Source organism: Stegodyphus dumicola, chromosome 1, assembly GCF_044657685.1.
Source record: "Stegodyphus dumicola isolate Sdum_Otavi_A_Nest chromosome 1, ASM4465768v1".
Taxonomy (NCBI): domain Eukaryota; kingdom Metazoa; phylum Arthropoda; class Arachnida; order Araneae; family Eresidae; genus Stegodyphus; species Stegodyphus dumicola.
Genome location: NC_140768.1, coordinates 199,495,263 through 199,510,156, shown reverse-complemented (window position 1 = coordinate 199,510,156; position 14,894 = coordinate 199,495,263). Strand labels below are relative to the sequence as shown.

Sequence of the window (14,894 nt, the reverse complement as noted above, 5' to 3'; positions counted from 1 at the left end):
CTGATTTTTGTTTATCATTCTATAATCTGATAAGAAAGATTAAAGTACAATATTTTTTGTCATTTAGTTCTTTGTTATTTTTTTAAATCCTAATATAATTTTAGTGCTGTAATTTCTAATGGCATTATTTTCTATCCTTTCAGAAAATTGAAATGGTGTTCAGAGTAAATCGCAAAGATCTGATGTGTTTGGAATTTGGTGTTCTTGTAGCTCTTGAATTTTCCTTACTCTTAAGCACTTCCGAGATTCTGCCACATTACCAGAGGCTAGTATATGAGTCTTAGATATAAGAATTTGATGTGAACAAATGATATTTTTCAAAATGTAGTTATTAATATAGTCATTTTTAAAAGTATTATGTATACATTTTTCAAATGAATTTTTTAAAAATATAGTTAAGTGTACTGCAACATTTTTTACAAATTATTTTAAATTTATACTTTCATGTACAAATGAAATACCTGGATTATAATTAAGACAGTGCAAACAAAAGATTGAAATGTTTTGCTTTGTTCCTGTTAAATTTTGCTTCCTATTTCATGTTTGCATTTCTGTTACAAATTGTTGTGTTAATTAAAGACAGAGTTTGTTACTTTATGTAAGTTAATTTATTATTAGTAAGTTAAGAATCTTCACAGTGCTGTTTTTAAAGATTTTGTATTTTAATATTTCTGTCTAAATGAAATATACAATGTGCAAAAATATTTTTAAATTAATAAAATGAAAATTCAATATAGCAACTTAAATTTAAAAATTATGTAATTTTTTATTCTTTCAGTAATTATCTTTTGATAATAATACACATTAAAAATCACATAGTTTTTAATATGTATCTTATTTTAGACCAGTTTTCCCAAAATATATGTTATGAGTGTACATGTCATTTAAGTTTAAACAGAAATAATCCCTTCCATTTTTTAACATATTAACTATTAAGTTAATATTTAGGAACAATTTTCTGTCATTCCTTTAATTTGGTGTACATCAAATGATCTTTCAAATGTTCATGAAACTTTGGTTTGGTTTATTAATTGTTGCAGTCTTAAATTTTATAAAAATGTGAGAGTTTTTTTTAGTATAACTGTGCATGTAAAAGAAAGTAATTGTTTATGAGTGTCTAAGAAGTACCTTAAATGTTTGCTTGCATGTATGATTAAATGAGTATTATACTAATTAAAACTATACTTCCTGTAGCAGTATATGAACATAACTGCAACAGAAGTAGAATTTTTACCTTTAAGCATTCAATTTTTTTTTAATTTACATAAAGAAAGATATATTTTTCAAATATTAGCTAGATATTTTTATGTATCTTTATGTACTTAAATAAATGCAGGATATGCTGCAGGTGGTTTTTTTTGGGGGGGTGGGGGGGTCTATTTTGGTTGTTATTGTGGTTGTTAATTTTCTTTTTTAAAAGAAATTTCAGGATGAATTTTATACACTGTAAAACTGAATTGCCACAATAATCTCATGTACAATTTTTGTTGTGTTATACACCTTACACATTAAAACTCCATTGGCAGCACTGCAGCAATACATAAAACTGACTGAATCTGCCATCAGAAGGTATCCAGTGATTTTTTAACCCATTGTTATAATTGATCAGCCTTGATGATGAGTAATATCTAAGATTATTATAAAAGGAACATATATTATATTATTTTTAATACTGATGTTTTGAAAATGTTTTAGTTACTCATATTAAAAAGAATACTATTGCAATATTAGTTTTTGAATAATTTTTCTGATTTTTGATAACTACTGAGAAGTAACCATTCAAAGTGGATATATTTAAATGTTAATGTTTTGTAAAAATGTGCTGAAAATATAAATAGATTATATGATTTTGCAGTATAAAAAATGAAATTGAATTTAGAATTATTTGTTATGTAAAGCAAAAATAATCACTTTATGTGAATTTTTCTTCTTCATAATGTGAAATAACGTTAAAAAATTAAGTTCTGTTTCAGAAGTTCATGAGTTAATGAACTTGGTTGTTGTGCTCTTATGTAGCAAAGTTATAGAGAAACAAATCAAATTATATCACAAACCAAAGTATCAGTGTTGAAATCTGTTGTCTTTGATTGTTAACTATGTGTGTTGTTAATCTTGTTAATGTTTTCAGTGTTTTAGCCTAACAGATTATTATTTTTTTATTGCAGTCATGTACAATTATTTTACTCATTACATGTAATCATGCATGGTATAAGTATGGTTTAAGTATCAAGAATGGTAGAAAGTTTTGTTATTAGTATGTTCTATGATGTTTTATTAAGCGATGTACTTTAAACACCATGCTGAGGTAATATAAATTGAGTTATACGTTTATTACTGATATGAAAAAATTGTTTGGCCATGTTATTGATGTTAAAAGTGCTAAGGTGAATTACTAAAAGTAGTTATAATACTGCTGCTTAGTATTATTTTAATTTTACACACCAAAGTAAAAGCAATATGATGCAAAAAAAATTTTTTAATTTTATTAGGGAGAGCTTTCAGTCAGATCCTCACAGCAAAGTAAGATATCTTACTCAGTAAAATATAACTAAATGGAATGATATACAGTTTTATCATTCTTTTCATAACACTCACACCCCACATAAATGTTTTTAGTTTTATCTTCTCATAAGTTTCACTGCCACTCAATTAGTTCAGTGATTAGTGTTGATATCTTGTTCACTAATCTGCCCATGTTAAGATCTCAAGTGTGGTATAAATATTTGTAACTGAGATGTGGTATAAATATGTGTCATGCCCATGATAATAGTGGCACATAAAATCCAATGATCTAAACATTTTCCTAATTGATTTGTGTAAATGCAGAAGCAAAAATAAAAGACTCTCAGAAACCATCACCCAGTGTGTCTTGACCCAAACTGGAATGGTGATGTGCAAAAAAAGACGTGGTTGCAATCACTGCCTGAGATAAACAACAAAAGCACTTATTTCACCATTTACAGTTCTTTGCCAGTTTTTTTTTTATTTGAATACAAAAAACTGGCATGATATAATAAGAAGATTCACCCTATTGTATATAGTCCAGTGATTCTTAATTAGTATTCACATCAACAGTTTGTAAAAATTTAAAAATATGTTTATTTAAATATGCAGTTTTGGCCATACCATAGTTAAAGTCCATTAATTCTTAATTTCCTTACGCATTATTCAGCTATGTAATAAAAACTCATTGGATTGTCAAATGGAGACCAGCCATTACAAAAGATTAAACAAGCATATTATGTTTGACCCCTGAGTAAGCTGTCTCGGGTAATTCCATTATTGCTGGTATCAATAAAAAGTCCTTCAGGTAAACGTAAATTAAATATTATCTAGTGCAGAAAAACTACAAAGTACAGTGTTCACTCTTAAAATGACTAATTTTATAGTTTTTTTAGCCACTGATACTCTCTTTATTTAAAATAAAGTTCATGCTTTCATTTTCAAACCCCAAAAAAAGCAAGTATTAAATCCAGTAATTTTTTACTGAATGTTACTATATTAGAGCCAGAATCAAGTATTGCACATAAATCTATCTTTTAAAAAATTTTCTTGCATCATGCACATGCTGTTTAATTTTAATTGTTAAATGTTCCCAATTTATATGAAATAATTTTATTGCACAATCATTTAAATATTAAACTTCAGTAGTTGCTAATAATTTGTATAAGTACGTAGTTGCTAATAATTTGTATAAGTACCGAAAATTTACCAAGTTACATTGTGCCAAGTTTATGGTGTGTTTCAGATGTTATTACATAAATAACAGAAAATTATTTTTATATCTTTAGAATTTTTTTTAATATAGATTAGAGACTAGCAAATATTCCTATTTTAAATTTTTTGCTGCAGTATTCATTAGCTTTAAAATTTTACAATGTAGCGATCATGTGTTTACATACAGTAGAATTCCAGTAATTTGCAGTCATCGATACCAAGAATCTGAGAATAGAAGATTTTTCAAATGACAAATTCTTTCTGATCACTTTCTAATTTTTATATTAAATCTAGATTGGTTTTCACATAAATAACTAATGAAATTATGCTTACAGTACTTATTAAACACAGGTAAAGGCAATATGATGCATTTATGCAAATTATATATTTAATTCAAGTATGTACAAAGAAAACAATATCAATACAAAAGCAAAACATAGTAAGAAAAAAGCATAAATGATTGATAATTTTTTTAGCAAGTAAAGAATTTTTTAGTTAAAAGTGCATTAAGTATTTTATACTAAAAAAAATGTATTTTTACTAGAAAATGACATTTAAAGCCTTTAAATGCATGAATTTTTATTTTTATTTTTAAAGTCGAATAAAATAGGAACTAAATTTAAATAATAATAATTTTAATAAAATACAAAAAAATACTAAAGAAAATCCAAACTAAGATTTATTCCAATATTTGAAAAAATATTATTAACTTTTACAAAAAAAGTATGATAGGTAAATGTATAATAACAATTCATGTAATGCTTTACACATACTTTATAAACTTGTTCAAACAATTTTAATACTTTGAATACATCAGAATAAGAACAAACACAAAATAAAAAAAAATTGTAAATACAAATTAAGTCCACATCAATTCACTATAATGACCATTACACCGTTAGTGGTGCCACCACATTGAAACTTTCAAAACTAAGTACGTAAACAGTGGTATCCAATTAGTTACACTATGCAGTAAGATAAAATTTGTGTTATGATTTGATTTACATGACTAAATATGAATATGTTGCCAAATGGCAACTACATGCATTTAAGATTTAAGAATCTATTCCTATTTATCATCAGTGTAAACCTAGCTATGAGGTGCATTTAAATTGGAATGCAGAGTTGCCAACTCTCCCGATTTAGGCGGTGTTAGCGATTTAGATTCATCGAAAGAATAATGGACTGTAATCAATTATAAAGGTTTATTCATCAATAGAAAGGCACAGGGGCCTGAAGGATCAGAGCTGAAAGTTCTTGCTAGCGCTGATGGCTATTACAAAGAGATGCTGTAGGAGCCCAAAAAGAACAATCGCTCTGTTCGCGGTCTACAGAAGTTCTATCTGTTAAAAGCGGGGACGTCGCAGCGCCCTCTAGTGAGATGAATGTTACAACAATAGGATGGGACGGAACATCCTGCCCCGCGTTGAAATATTTATATTTCAATACAACATAAGACTTATAACATAATAAAGTATAATATAATACTATTAAAATGAGAATATCCATTACAACATAGTGAATTCTGGGATATAATAGAATAAAAATAGCATAAACATTTATACAGTTACAGAAAATGATACTATCTAATATAATATGATTCTACATTAATGAGGTTCATCAAATAAACATATGTATTATTATTCAATAGGTAGCAGACATATTTTGGATATGCACCTTTTGAATGTGCCGGTAGGAGTTCTAACTATAACTACTCTGACCTTTCCATCAGGTCCGGTTATAACTTTCTGTATACGACATGTAACCCATTTACAAGGAGGCAAATTATCTTCCTTGAGTAAAGCAAGGGCGCCAGGGTTTACGTTTGTCTTGGCAAACTGCCATTTATTGCGCTGCTGCAAGTGGTTAAGGTAGTCTCGATGCCACCTTTTCCAAATTGACTGAACCATCTTATAGTTTTTTGCCAACGAGACAGCCTATTTTCTTTTAGATGCAATACATCAGGTTCTACCATGGCATTTAATGGGCGTCCAATCAGAAAATGCCCAGGAGTGAGGACTTCATAATCTGTAACTTCAGAGGATAATGGAGTTAAAGGGCATGAATTCAGAATTCCCTCTATTTGAATAGAAACAGTCTGAAACTCTTCTAGTGTAAGCTTAGTATTACCAACAGTTCGTTTCAGATGGTGTTTAAACAATTTAACGCCGGCCTCCCAGAGACCTTCAAAATTAGGGGCTCTAGGTGGAAGAAACTTCCAAACAATGCTTTCTGAAGCTAAATAGCTAGCTACTCCAAATTCTGATTGTGTTACCAACTTTTCCAACCGTTGTAATTCAGAACGTACACCTACAAAATTCGTTGCATTGTCTGAAAAAATTGCTGAACTCTTACCCCGTCAGGCAAAAAATATTTTTAAGCCAGCAATCAAAGACTCAGAAGTAAGGTCTGTCAGAAATTCGAAATGAACAGCTTTAGTAGCAAGACAGACAAAAATACAATATAAATCCTTTGCAAAATGCCCTTTCTCTGCCCCTTGTATTTGATTTGAAAAGGACCGCAAAGGTCAATGCCGTATTGGTAAATGGTGGGCTTGGTGATACTCTTTCAGACGGAAGATTACCCATTAATTGAGTCACTGCAGTGGGATGCATTTTAAAGCAAGTTAGACATTCATGAACTACCTTTCTGGCTAAGTTGCGGCCATTGATAGGCCAAAACTGTTGATGTACACTATGTGAAAGAGACTGCGGCCCTACATGTAAATCTCTTTTGTGGAAGTATTCCATTATGAGCTTCGTATCTACTGTCTGGGGGGAGGATGATGGGATATTTTTGATTGTAATTCAAGTTGGAGCTACTTAAATGGCCTCCTAAATGTATTAAACCTTTCTTATCCATGAAGGGATTAAGAGATTTTAACTTACTCTTGTTGGACGTACACTATGTAAAAGAGACTGCGGCCCTACATGTAAATCTCTTTTGTGGAAGTATTCCATTATGAGCTTCGTATCTACTGTCTGGGGGGAGGATGATGGGATATTTTTGATTGTAATTCAAGTTGGAGCTACTTAAATGGCCTCCTAAATGTATTAAACCTTTCTTATCCATGAAGGGATTAAGAGATTTTAACTTACTCTTGTTGGAGACCGGTAGACCTCTTTTTAGAGCCGAAAGCTCTTCAGGGAGATACTGTACCTGCTAATCTCGAATGAGGGTATCTCGAGCCTCGATGTGTTCTTCTAAATCCAGGGGACCCTGACGTTTATGTTTGGAATTTCTGGCATTGTAAATAAATCTAAAAATAAAACTTAAAATTCTAATGAGTTTCTTATAATTATTAGTCCTGTTCATAAGTTAATTTAACATATCACTACTTGTGGACATAACTAAAGTCCTAGTCACAGGAGTTTTCAGTTCAATGAAATATTGGTCATCTGCAGGGCTCACAAATGTCTTAATCATAGGTGCCATACTTCCTTAAATAGAAATGATGGTCCATGCCACCACATGTTATTTGATGCTATTTCTTCTGGATTCAGACCTCAAGAAATTAAATCAGCCGGATTGTCCTTTGAGCAAACATGTCTCCAAATAAAGTTTTCCGTGAGATTTTGTATTTTTGTTACTCTATTGCCTACAAACGTTTTGAGTGAATGAGGCGATGTGGCAATCCAGGCTAATGCGATCGTTGAGTCTGACCACAGGAATACTTTACTGATGTCTAATTTCAGTGCGGAGAGAGCCTTCTTCACCAATTGAGCTAGAAGGAGACACACACACAGTTTGAGTCTTGGTACAGAGATTTTCTTTAATGGTGACACTCTGGATTTACTACACAACAGTTCAGTAGAGCACTGCTCATTAAATATTGATTGAAGGTACAGAACCGCTCCAAATGCTGTTTCACAAGCGTCAGCAAAACCATGAAGCACAACTGTAGTATTCGGGTTCACAGCCCGTCTAGAAATACGAAGCTTCTCGATTTCGGAAAGTGTAGAGACAAAATGTTCCATTGCTTAGCTAAAGGTTCAGGAAGATGCTCATGTCAATCAATGTTAATAAGCCATAATGATTGCATAAAGGTTTTAGCTCTTGTGATTACTGGGCCAATTAAGCCCAAAGGATCGTATATGCGGGCGATATCTGATAAGACTTCCCTTTTCGTACAAGTAAGATGGGAACTGATGGTGACTTTATAGGAAAAGGAATCATTTGTTGTATTCCATTCGATACCTAAAGCCTTGACAGTTCTTTTATCATCCTGGAAAGGAAAAGCATAGTTCTGCTTCGTAGAGATATCAGCGTAGAGTTCTGGTTTATTAAAACACCATTTGTGCAAATTCATCTTTCCTCGTTGTACCATCATTGTCAACTCGGAACACAATTTTCTTACCTGACTTAGTTCTGATCCTCTAGAGAGGATGTCATCCATGTAAAAGTCAGTTACATGAGGGAAGCTTTTCACCTCATCATAAGCTAGTTGATGTACGGTTTTGGTTGCCAAATAGGGAGCACACACGGTTCCATACGTTACAGTCGTAAGCGCATTTGCTAAGTTCATTTGTGCCCGTCTTCTACAGAATTCTTTGGAGATCAAGTTCAGAAGGATCGATTTCAATTTGGCAATACATCTTTTCGATGTCCGCAGTAAATGTATGTACATGCTTTCTAAAACGCAGCATAATTGAAAATAAATCATCTTGGATTGTGCCACCCTTTAGTAAAATGTCATTTAATGAATGCCCATTTGTTGTTTTACAGCTAGCGTTAAAAACCACCCGAAGTTTAGTGCTACTCTTTTCCGATTTATAAGCCCCGTGGTGAGGTAAGTAATAGGTAGCCTCAGTTTCAGTTTCAATTTCCATCATGTGATTTAGCTGTTCATATTCTCTCATAAATTCAGTATACAGCTTCTTCATTTGTGATTGGCATTCCAAACGATTCCATAAGTTATCCAAGAGTTTTGACGCAATTTCCTTGAACTTCCAAGAGTTATATTTTCTTCATCAGTTTTTACAGGCATCTTTACTACATAACGTCCATCCGATTTTCTGTTATGAGTTTTTGCATAATGTTCTTCGCAGTATTGCAGTTCCTTACTAGGCGGGGGAGGTTATAATCTTCTATGCTTTCCACCTCCCAAAATTGTTTCATCGTTTCATTTAAAGACTCTAGACTTCTTGTCAGATAACAGTATTGCTTTGGTGATACGATACCTTTAGCTTCTAATGCACCTGAAACTATGTATCCGAAAATTGTTTCATGGAAAAGCAGTCCGTTATCTTCGGATCGAATTTTTCCCGTCTCTAAAATTTCAAAAAATAGTTCGGCACCTATTAACAAGTCTGTTTTTTTTAGGTTTAAAAAATTGAGGATCGGCCAATTTTATGTTTTTTGGAATAACACTATTCGAAATCATTAGGGGTTTTGAAGGAGTGATATCCGTAATTTTGGGGACAATGAAAAAATCCAAATTCCATTCAGATGTGTGTTCTTTGTTTGATATTTTAGCATTTATTTTTGACTTTATGATTGTTTCGTTTATTCCAGAGATCGGTGCGTAAGTTCTCTGTTTTGGTAAACCCAATGCATTAGCGCATGATGAAGTAATGAAGTTTGTTTGCGAAGCGGAATCCAAAACCGCTACTACGGGACGTGCACAATTTCCGGTATCGCGAATGTAAACGACAGCTGTACTTAGTAAGACAGTTTTCGTTTGACTAGAAACGATCAAAGAGCTTTGGCCGGGAGAACTTTGAAACTGAAAAGACTCGCATCTCTGTCCCGTTGTTTCACCTGCCACATCTGCTCCCTTCGACGGGGAAGAAACAATCTTCATCGGCTGGGTCCATGGTTCAGCCATAGGAGACAAGGCCTTATGTCCTTGCGGTAGTTTTCTCTTGGCACTATTATGAAGTAATGAGTGATGCCTACCCCCACAAGCGAGGCAGCTGGTTTTACATCTGCAGTCAATGACCTTGTGAAAGGGTTGTAAACAATTAGAACAAAGCTTATGCTTCTTAACAAGATCAATTCTTTCATTAATAGTAGCGTTTTTGAACGCTTCACATTAATATATCGAGTGCTTAGAAAGGCATATTCTGCATTCTTCCTTTCCGTTGTTAGATTTAATTAGAAGACTTTTAGAACGATTAAATGAAGAATTTGCGAAAATATGAGCATTATTCAAAACCTTGTTAGTTTGCGGTACGTTTTTAGAAATACTTTCTAAGACCTAACTTCTTTTTTCTAAGAAGGAAATGAAGTCATCTAACTCTGGAACTTCAGTTGAATTAGCTGACATCTCGAATTGTTTGCGTGAGTCAAGGTCTAATTTTTGGAGAAATATGTTTATTAATAAAATGTCTGATAATTTGTCGCGCTCATAGCTGAGTAGTTTCAATGCGCGCAAGTTCTTTTTTAAACAGTCTAAAAATTCTTTTGCTGATTCCCATTTTAACTTCGGATAACTCATAATATTACGAATATGAGTATCCACTAAAATTCTTTTGTTTTCGTATCTTTCCTTCAGTGCTTTCATCAAAGATTCGTAAGTGTCATCTGTTGTTTCGATTTGCTTTGCTTTGTCTTTTAAGGATGAACGCAAATAAAAAACCTTTTGACAGTTTGATAAATGAGAATTATTAGAAATAAGATTTTGAAATGCAATTTTAAACGCATTAAAATCTTCATAACGACCGGAAAATTCTGGTAACGGTATTTGCTTGCCGTATTAACCGCTTTCTCTGCATTTAATGTACCATCTAATAATTCTGATAGTGAAGAAATGAGGTTTAAAAGACTTACCTCATTCTTTTCTATTCTCGAGTCCATATCAGCTAGATCCTCATCTATTTCTTGTAACTCTTCATCTTTAGCTTCTTGATAAAATTGGTTCTGCAGCTCTTCTAAGTCTTTAGCGGATTTCCTCGTGGAATTCAATTTAATATTTATTTCCACTGCTGAAGGCGGCGGATCCAAGGTGATATTGCGGATAAAAGTTTCTACTTGTGTAATTTTCGTTTTCAAAGAAGCTCTCTGTCTTTTAAGATATGCTAACGTCATTTTAATCCGCTCTCCGGGTCGTTAAGGACCAAATGTTAGCGATTGAGATCCGTCGAAATAATAATGGACTGTATTCAATTATAAAGGTTTATTCATCAATAGAAAGGCTCAGGGGCCTGAAGGATCAGAGCTGAACGCTCTTGCTAGCGCTGATGGCTATTACAAAGAGATGGCGTAGGAGCCCAAAAAGAACAACCGCTCTGTTCGCTGTCTACAGCAGAAGTTCCATCTGTTAAAAGCGGGGACGTCGCAGCGCCCTCTAGTGAGATGAATGTTACAACAATAGGATGGGACGGAACAGGCGGGAGACTCCCGATTTTCGAGCGCTCTCTCGCCAACCCGTTTTACAATATATTTCTCCCGACTTTTTCTTACTTTTAAAATTTCTCACGATTTTTATGCAACTTGACTTAATACTTTGTTATATGAATTGTAATTACTTTGTTAAAAAAAAGTGCTTTTGGACGTCTGAAAGCAATTGAATGTTCTCTACATTATATCTAAAACAAAACCTTGTGAATCAGATAACTTCTGCTTTGTGAGTGAGAGCATTATACATATCTAGAAATGTCGTTCTCCAATGGGCATCGAGTTCCAATGCGTGTCAGCTGGCATATATTAGCCAATGAGGATAAAGCAAGTTGTTATTTGGATGTTCTTTAGTTATTTCGTTCATTTTGTCGTGAGTTGTGTGAGTACACGTGCCTTAGGAAAATAGTTTTAGAAATTATCATCTTTTGTTACGTCTGCGAAAAAGGTGAAATACTCGTGTACGTTTCAAAAATCGTACACAGTTGACTTACCTTCCATTATTTCCTCAAAGAAATGTAATACATTTGAGATGTGTATTGCCTGTCGTTGCGATTTTTCGATTCGCATGGTCGAAGGGCGGATATTCTCAAACATGTGCGTACACAAGAATAACATGAGTTGTTTTAAAAAAAAACGAAAAATTAAATTTTTCTTCGGAAACAAATAACCAGAAGGTTAGTGCAGAATGTCTGTTCTCTGCCTTTTTACTCTAGCACAACCTGCCACTGAAAGCATCGGATCACGCTGCAACTTTATTTAGAAAAATGTTTCCCGATAGTGAAATCGCTAAGAAATACTCAAGTGCAAGAATCAAAACAGGTGCAATTCTTAAAGAAATGGGTTTGACAAATAAATCTTCAGTTATTGATTGCATTAAAACAGCTCCGTTCTGCCTCTCTACGGATGGAAGCAATAATGCCGATTCAAAACTGTATCCAATTGTTGTTTCTTTTTTTTTAATCCAGAGTCTTCAAAAATTGAGTGCACTTAACTTTCTGTTCCCACTTTAGAAGGACATTTGACAGGCTTTAATATAGCACAGCTAATTATTAAAACTTTAAAAGAAAATGCAGGCCCTCTGGATAATTGCTTAGCACTTGGTGCCGATAATGCACCAGTAATGGTAGGCTTGGAAGACTGGTGTTGCGGGCATCTTAAGAAAGGAAAATTCAGATTTGCAGATTATGAGGTGCACCTGTTACCCTCTTAAATTTAGCAGCTGAAAAAGGGGCAGCTTCTTTACCAATAAATGTGGATGAACACATTGTTGATATTTATTATTATCTTGAAAGGAGTTCTAAAAGGAAGGGAAAATTGAAACAGTTCCAACAGCTGCATGACAGCAGTTTACAATTAGAAAACTTGAATGAAGTTATAAAATCAGCTAGGATTGCCACCCAGTGGAGTTTAATTGGAAAACTGAAAGGTGCTGATGGAATTTTAAAATATAGTGAACTGTCTAGAATTGTGTTTGCCATCTTGACAGTTCCCCATAGTAATGCAGAGTGTGAAAGAATTCTCAGTGTTGTTGCGAAAACGAGGACTAAATTTAGATCTAATATTAGGGATGACACATTAGAAAAACTTTTATTAGCGAAAGCAGGCCTACGTGGCAATTGCTGTGAACAAAATTATGAAGTTTCTTTCTTAAAGAAAGCAAAATCTGCCACTGTTTATAACATTTGTACGAAAACTGAAGTGTCTTTTTTTTTTTTTTTTTCCTTAAACGATGCAAGTAATAAAAATGTTTTTTATGTGTAAGGCATTTTTGTGTTGCTTGCATTTAAGAATCAGTTACTATTTAAAGTTAATTCATTACTAAAAACTATATTTTTATCATTTAAAAAGTTTTTATACATTGTGAAAAATTTCCTGATTTTTGAGTGTCATAGGTTGGCAAGTATGGGAATGCAATATCTGAAAAGCAATGGACAAATATTTTCTATGCTGGTTAGTCATATACTCAGCATTAATTATAGATTATAATTAGATAGGATAAATACCCACCCAGAAATACTGTTTTGCCCCTCCCTCCAGATTTATGATATGTGTCTACAGTAATATAATAAATTGACTTTCTTACTATAATAATTAATATAATATAATAAATTGATTTTCTTACTAAAAAAATGTAATTAGTGTAGTGGTTTTTTTGTTTGTTTGTTTGCTTGTTTGTTTGTTTGTTGTTAAAAAGTCTTCTTTGTAGATATATATATATAAAAGTTTTGTAGATTTATATAAAAAAAAGATAAATTTTTAAATAAACCAAAATTTTGTTTCTTTACATTAAAAAATTAGCACAGATTATGAGCATTTACAGATTAAACATCCACAAATAATTAGAATTCTACTGTATTTAGAAACTGGGCCATGTTTTCATTGTTTACCTGCCAAATTAAGTTACAGCTAGACTTTTAGTGAATTTTTTAAATTATGTATTTTATTACTATTTACTTCAGCAGAAATTCTGGTTTCAAGGAAGCATTCTGTGTGAGAATATGTTCTCATTTAGGAACACTCCCCATCTATTTCACGTATAGTCTTTCTTTAATGAATTTATTTTTACACCACCTTATAAATCTAACCTCTTGAATGTTGAGTTATTACTAGCAATTACTTTAATTTTTTTGGATTCTATGACAGAAAATTTTTAAAGAAATCAGAAGTGATAAAAATTGTTTACATTAAAAAATGACATTTTTCCCCCTTGCATAAAAATAGGCTAAAATGAAATTTTGACAACTGCTTGTTATTCATGTTGATATTGTAGGTATTTAATACTTTTACTGTTAGTACAGAAATGCTAAAAGCAAAATTTTGCTTGTAAGACAACTTTATAAACTCATAACCCTTGTTTTCAGCATTTAATAATAAACCTTTCTAGTCATTATAAATATATATCTATATGCACACACTTGTCAGGATTTTTTCAGTTTATGTCTGTTATTCACTGTTGTGGAATCATTATTTTTGTTATATAATCTTGAATTTTTGTATGTTGTAATATGCAAAACTTAATAAATGTTGTTGTAAACTTTTTTTGCATCATAGTTATGTAACTTTTAGTTAACTTTTTATGATCACCGCATCTGATTATCAAAGATCTGAACTTATTATCATCTGAGTTACATTATAATTATTAGAAACTGTTCCAAATAAAGCAGAAATAATGTCATTATGTGTAAGCTTAGAGAATATTTATAGTATTAGTGTAGGAAAAAAGATGACATTAATGTAAAGTATAAATGGCACTGATGGCTGTCATAAATGGCTGTCAGATTTTACATTGTGTGTTTTGTTTCAACTTATCAATACCTTAAACTATACAGAATTTCACAAATTTATTTAAATATAAATTATTTTAATCCCATGCTAAGAAATACCTAATTTTCTAAATTAAAGATCCACTTTTTTTTTTTTTTTTTTTTTTTTTTTTTTAATAATAATAATTAGTCAGGATGCAAGTAAGTAATGAAAATGTACCTTTAAAATCTTGAGAAAATTGATGGTAAGTTTACCCAATATACAAAAATGTAATTCTTTTTATGATTGTTTGTACATCAAGTTCTAGGTATAGCACTGTGTGGATATTAAATAATGGCATTTTTTATATAATGGTGCTCACAATTCAACATAAACTACTACAGTACAAAGTTTGTAATCCAGACGTCCATAATCCGGAATGATCTATAATCTGGACCTCAAAGCTACAAACTTTATGCGCATGCGCATAATGCGTTTATGCATGCGCATTTAATGTATAATGGACGGTATAAGCTAGGCTAAAACTATCTAAGGCATTTCAGTTAATGTTGCATATTGCGCTGTTCCTTAAT

General features: G+C 32.1%; 1 protein-coding gene across 2 annotated transcripts in view; it reads left to right on the top strand.

Moving 5' to 3' along the window:
* LOC118187108 (CDK5 and ABL1 enzyme substrate 2-like) overlaps positions 1–14,096 on the top strand; it is a 105,105-nt gene extending 91,009 nt beyond the window's left edge. For both annotated transcript variants that reach the window (XM_035357307.2, XM_035357306.2), the window contains exon 12: positions 144–14,096. In XM_035357307.2, the coding sequence (XP_035213198.1) occupies positions 144–284 (141 nt within the window). In that variant the 3' untranslated portion in view covers positions 285–14,096. The remainder of the gene's footprint in view (positions 1–143) is intronic.
* Positions 14,097–14,894: the final 798 nt, after the last annotated feature.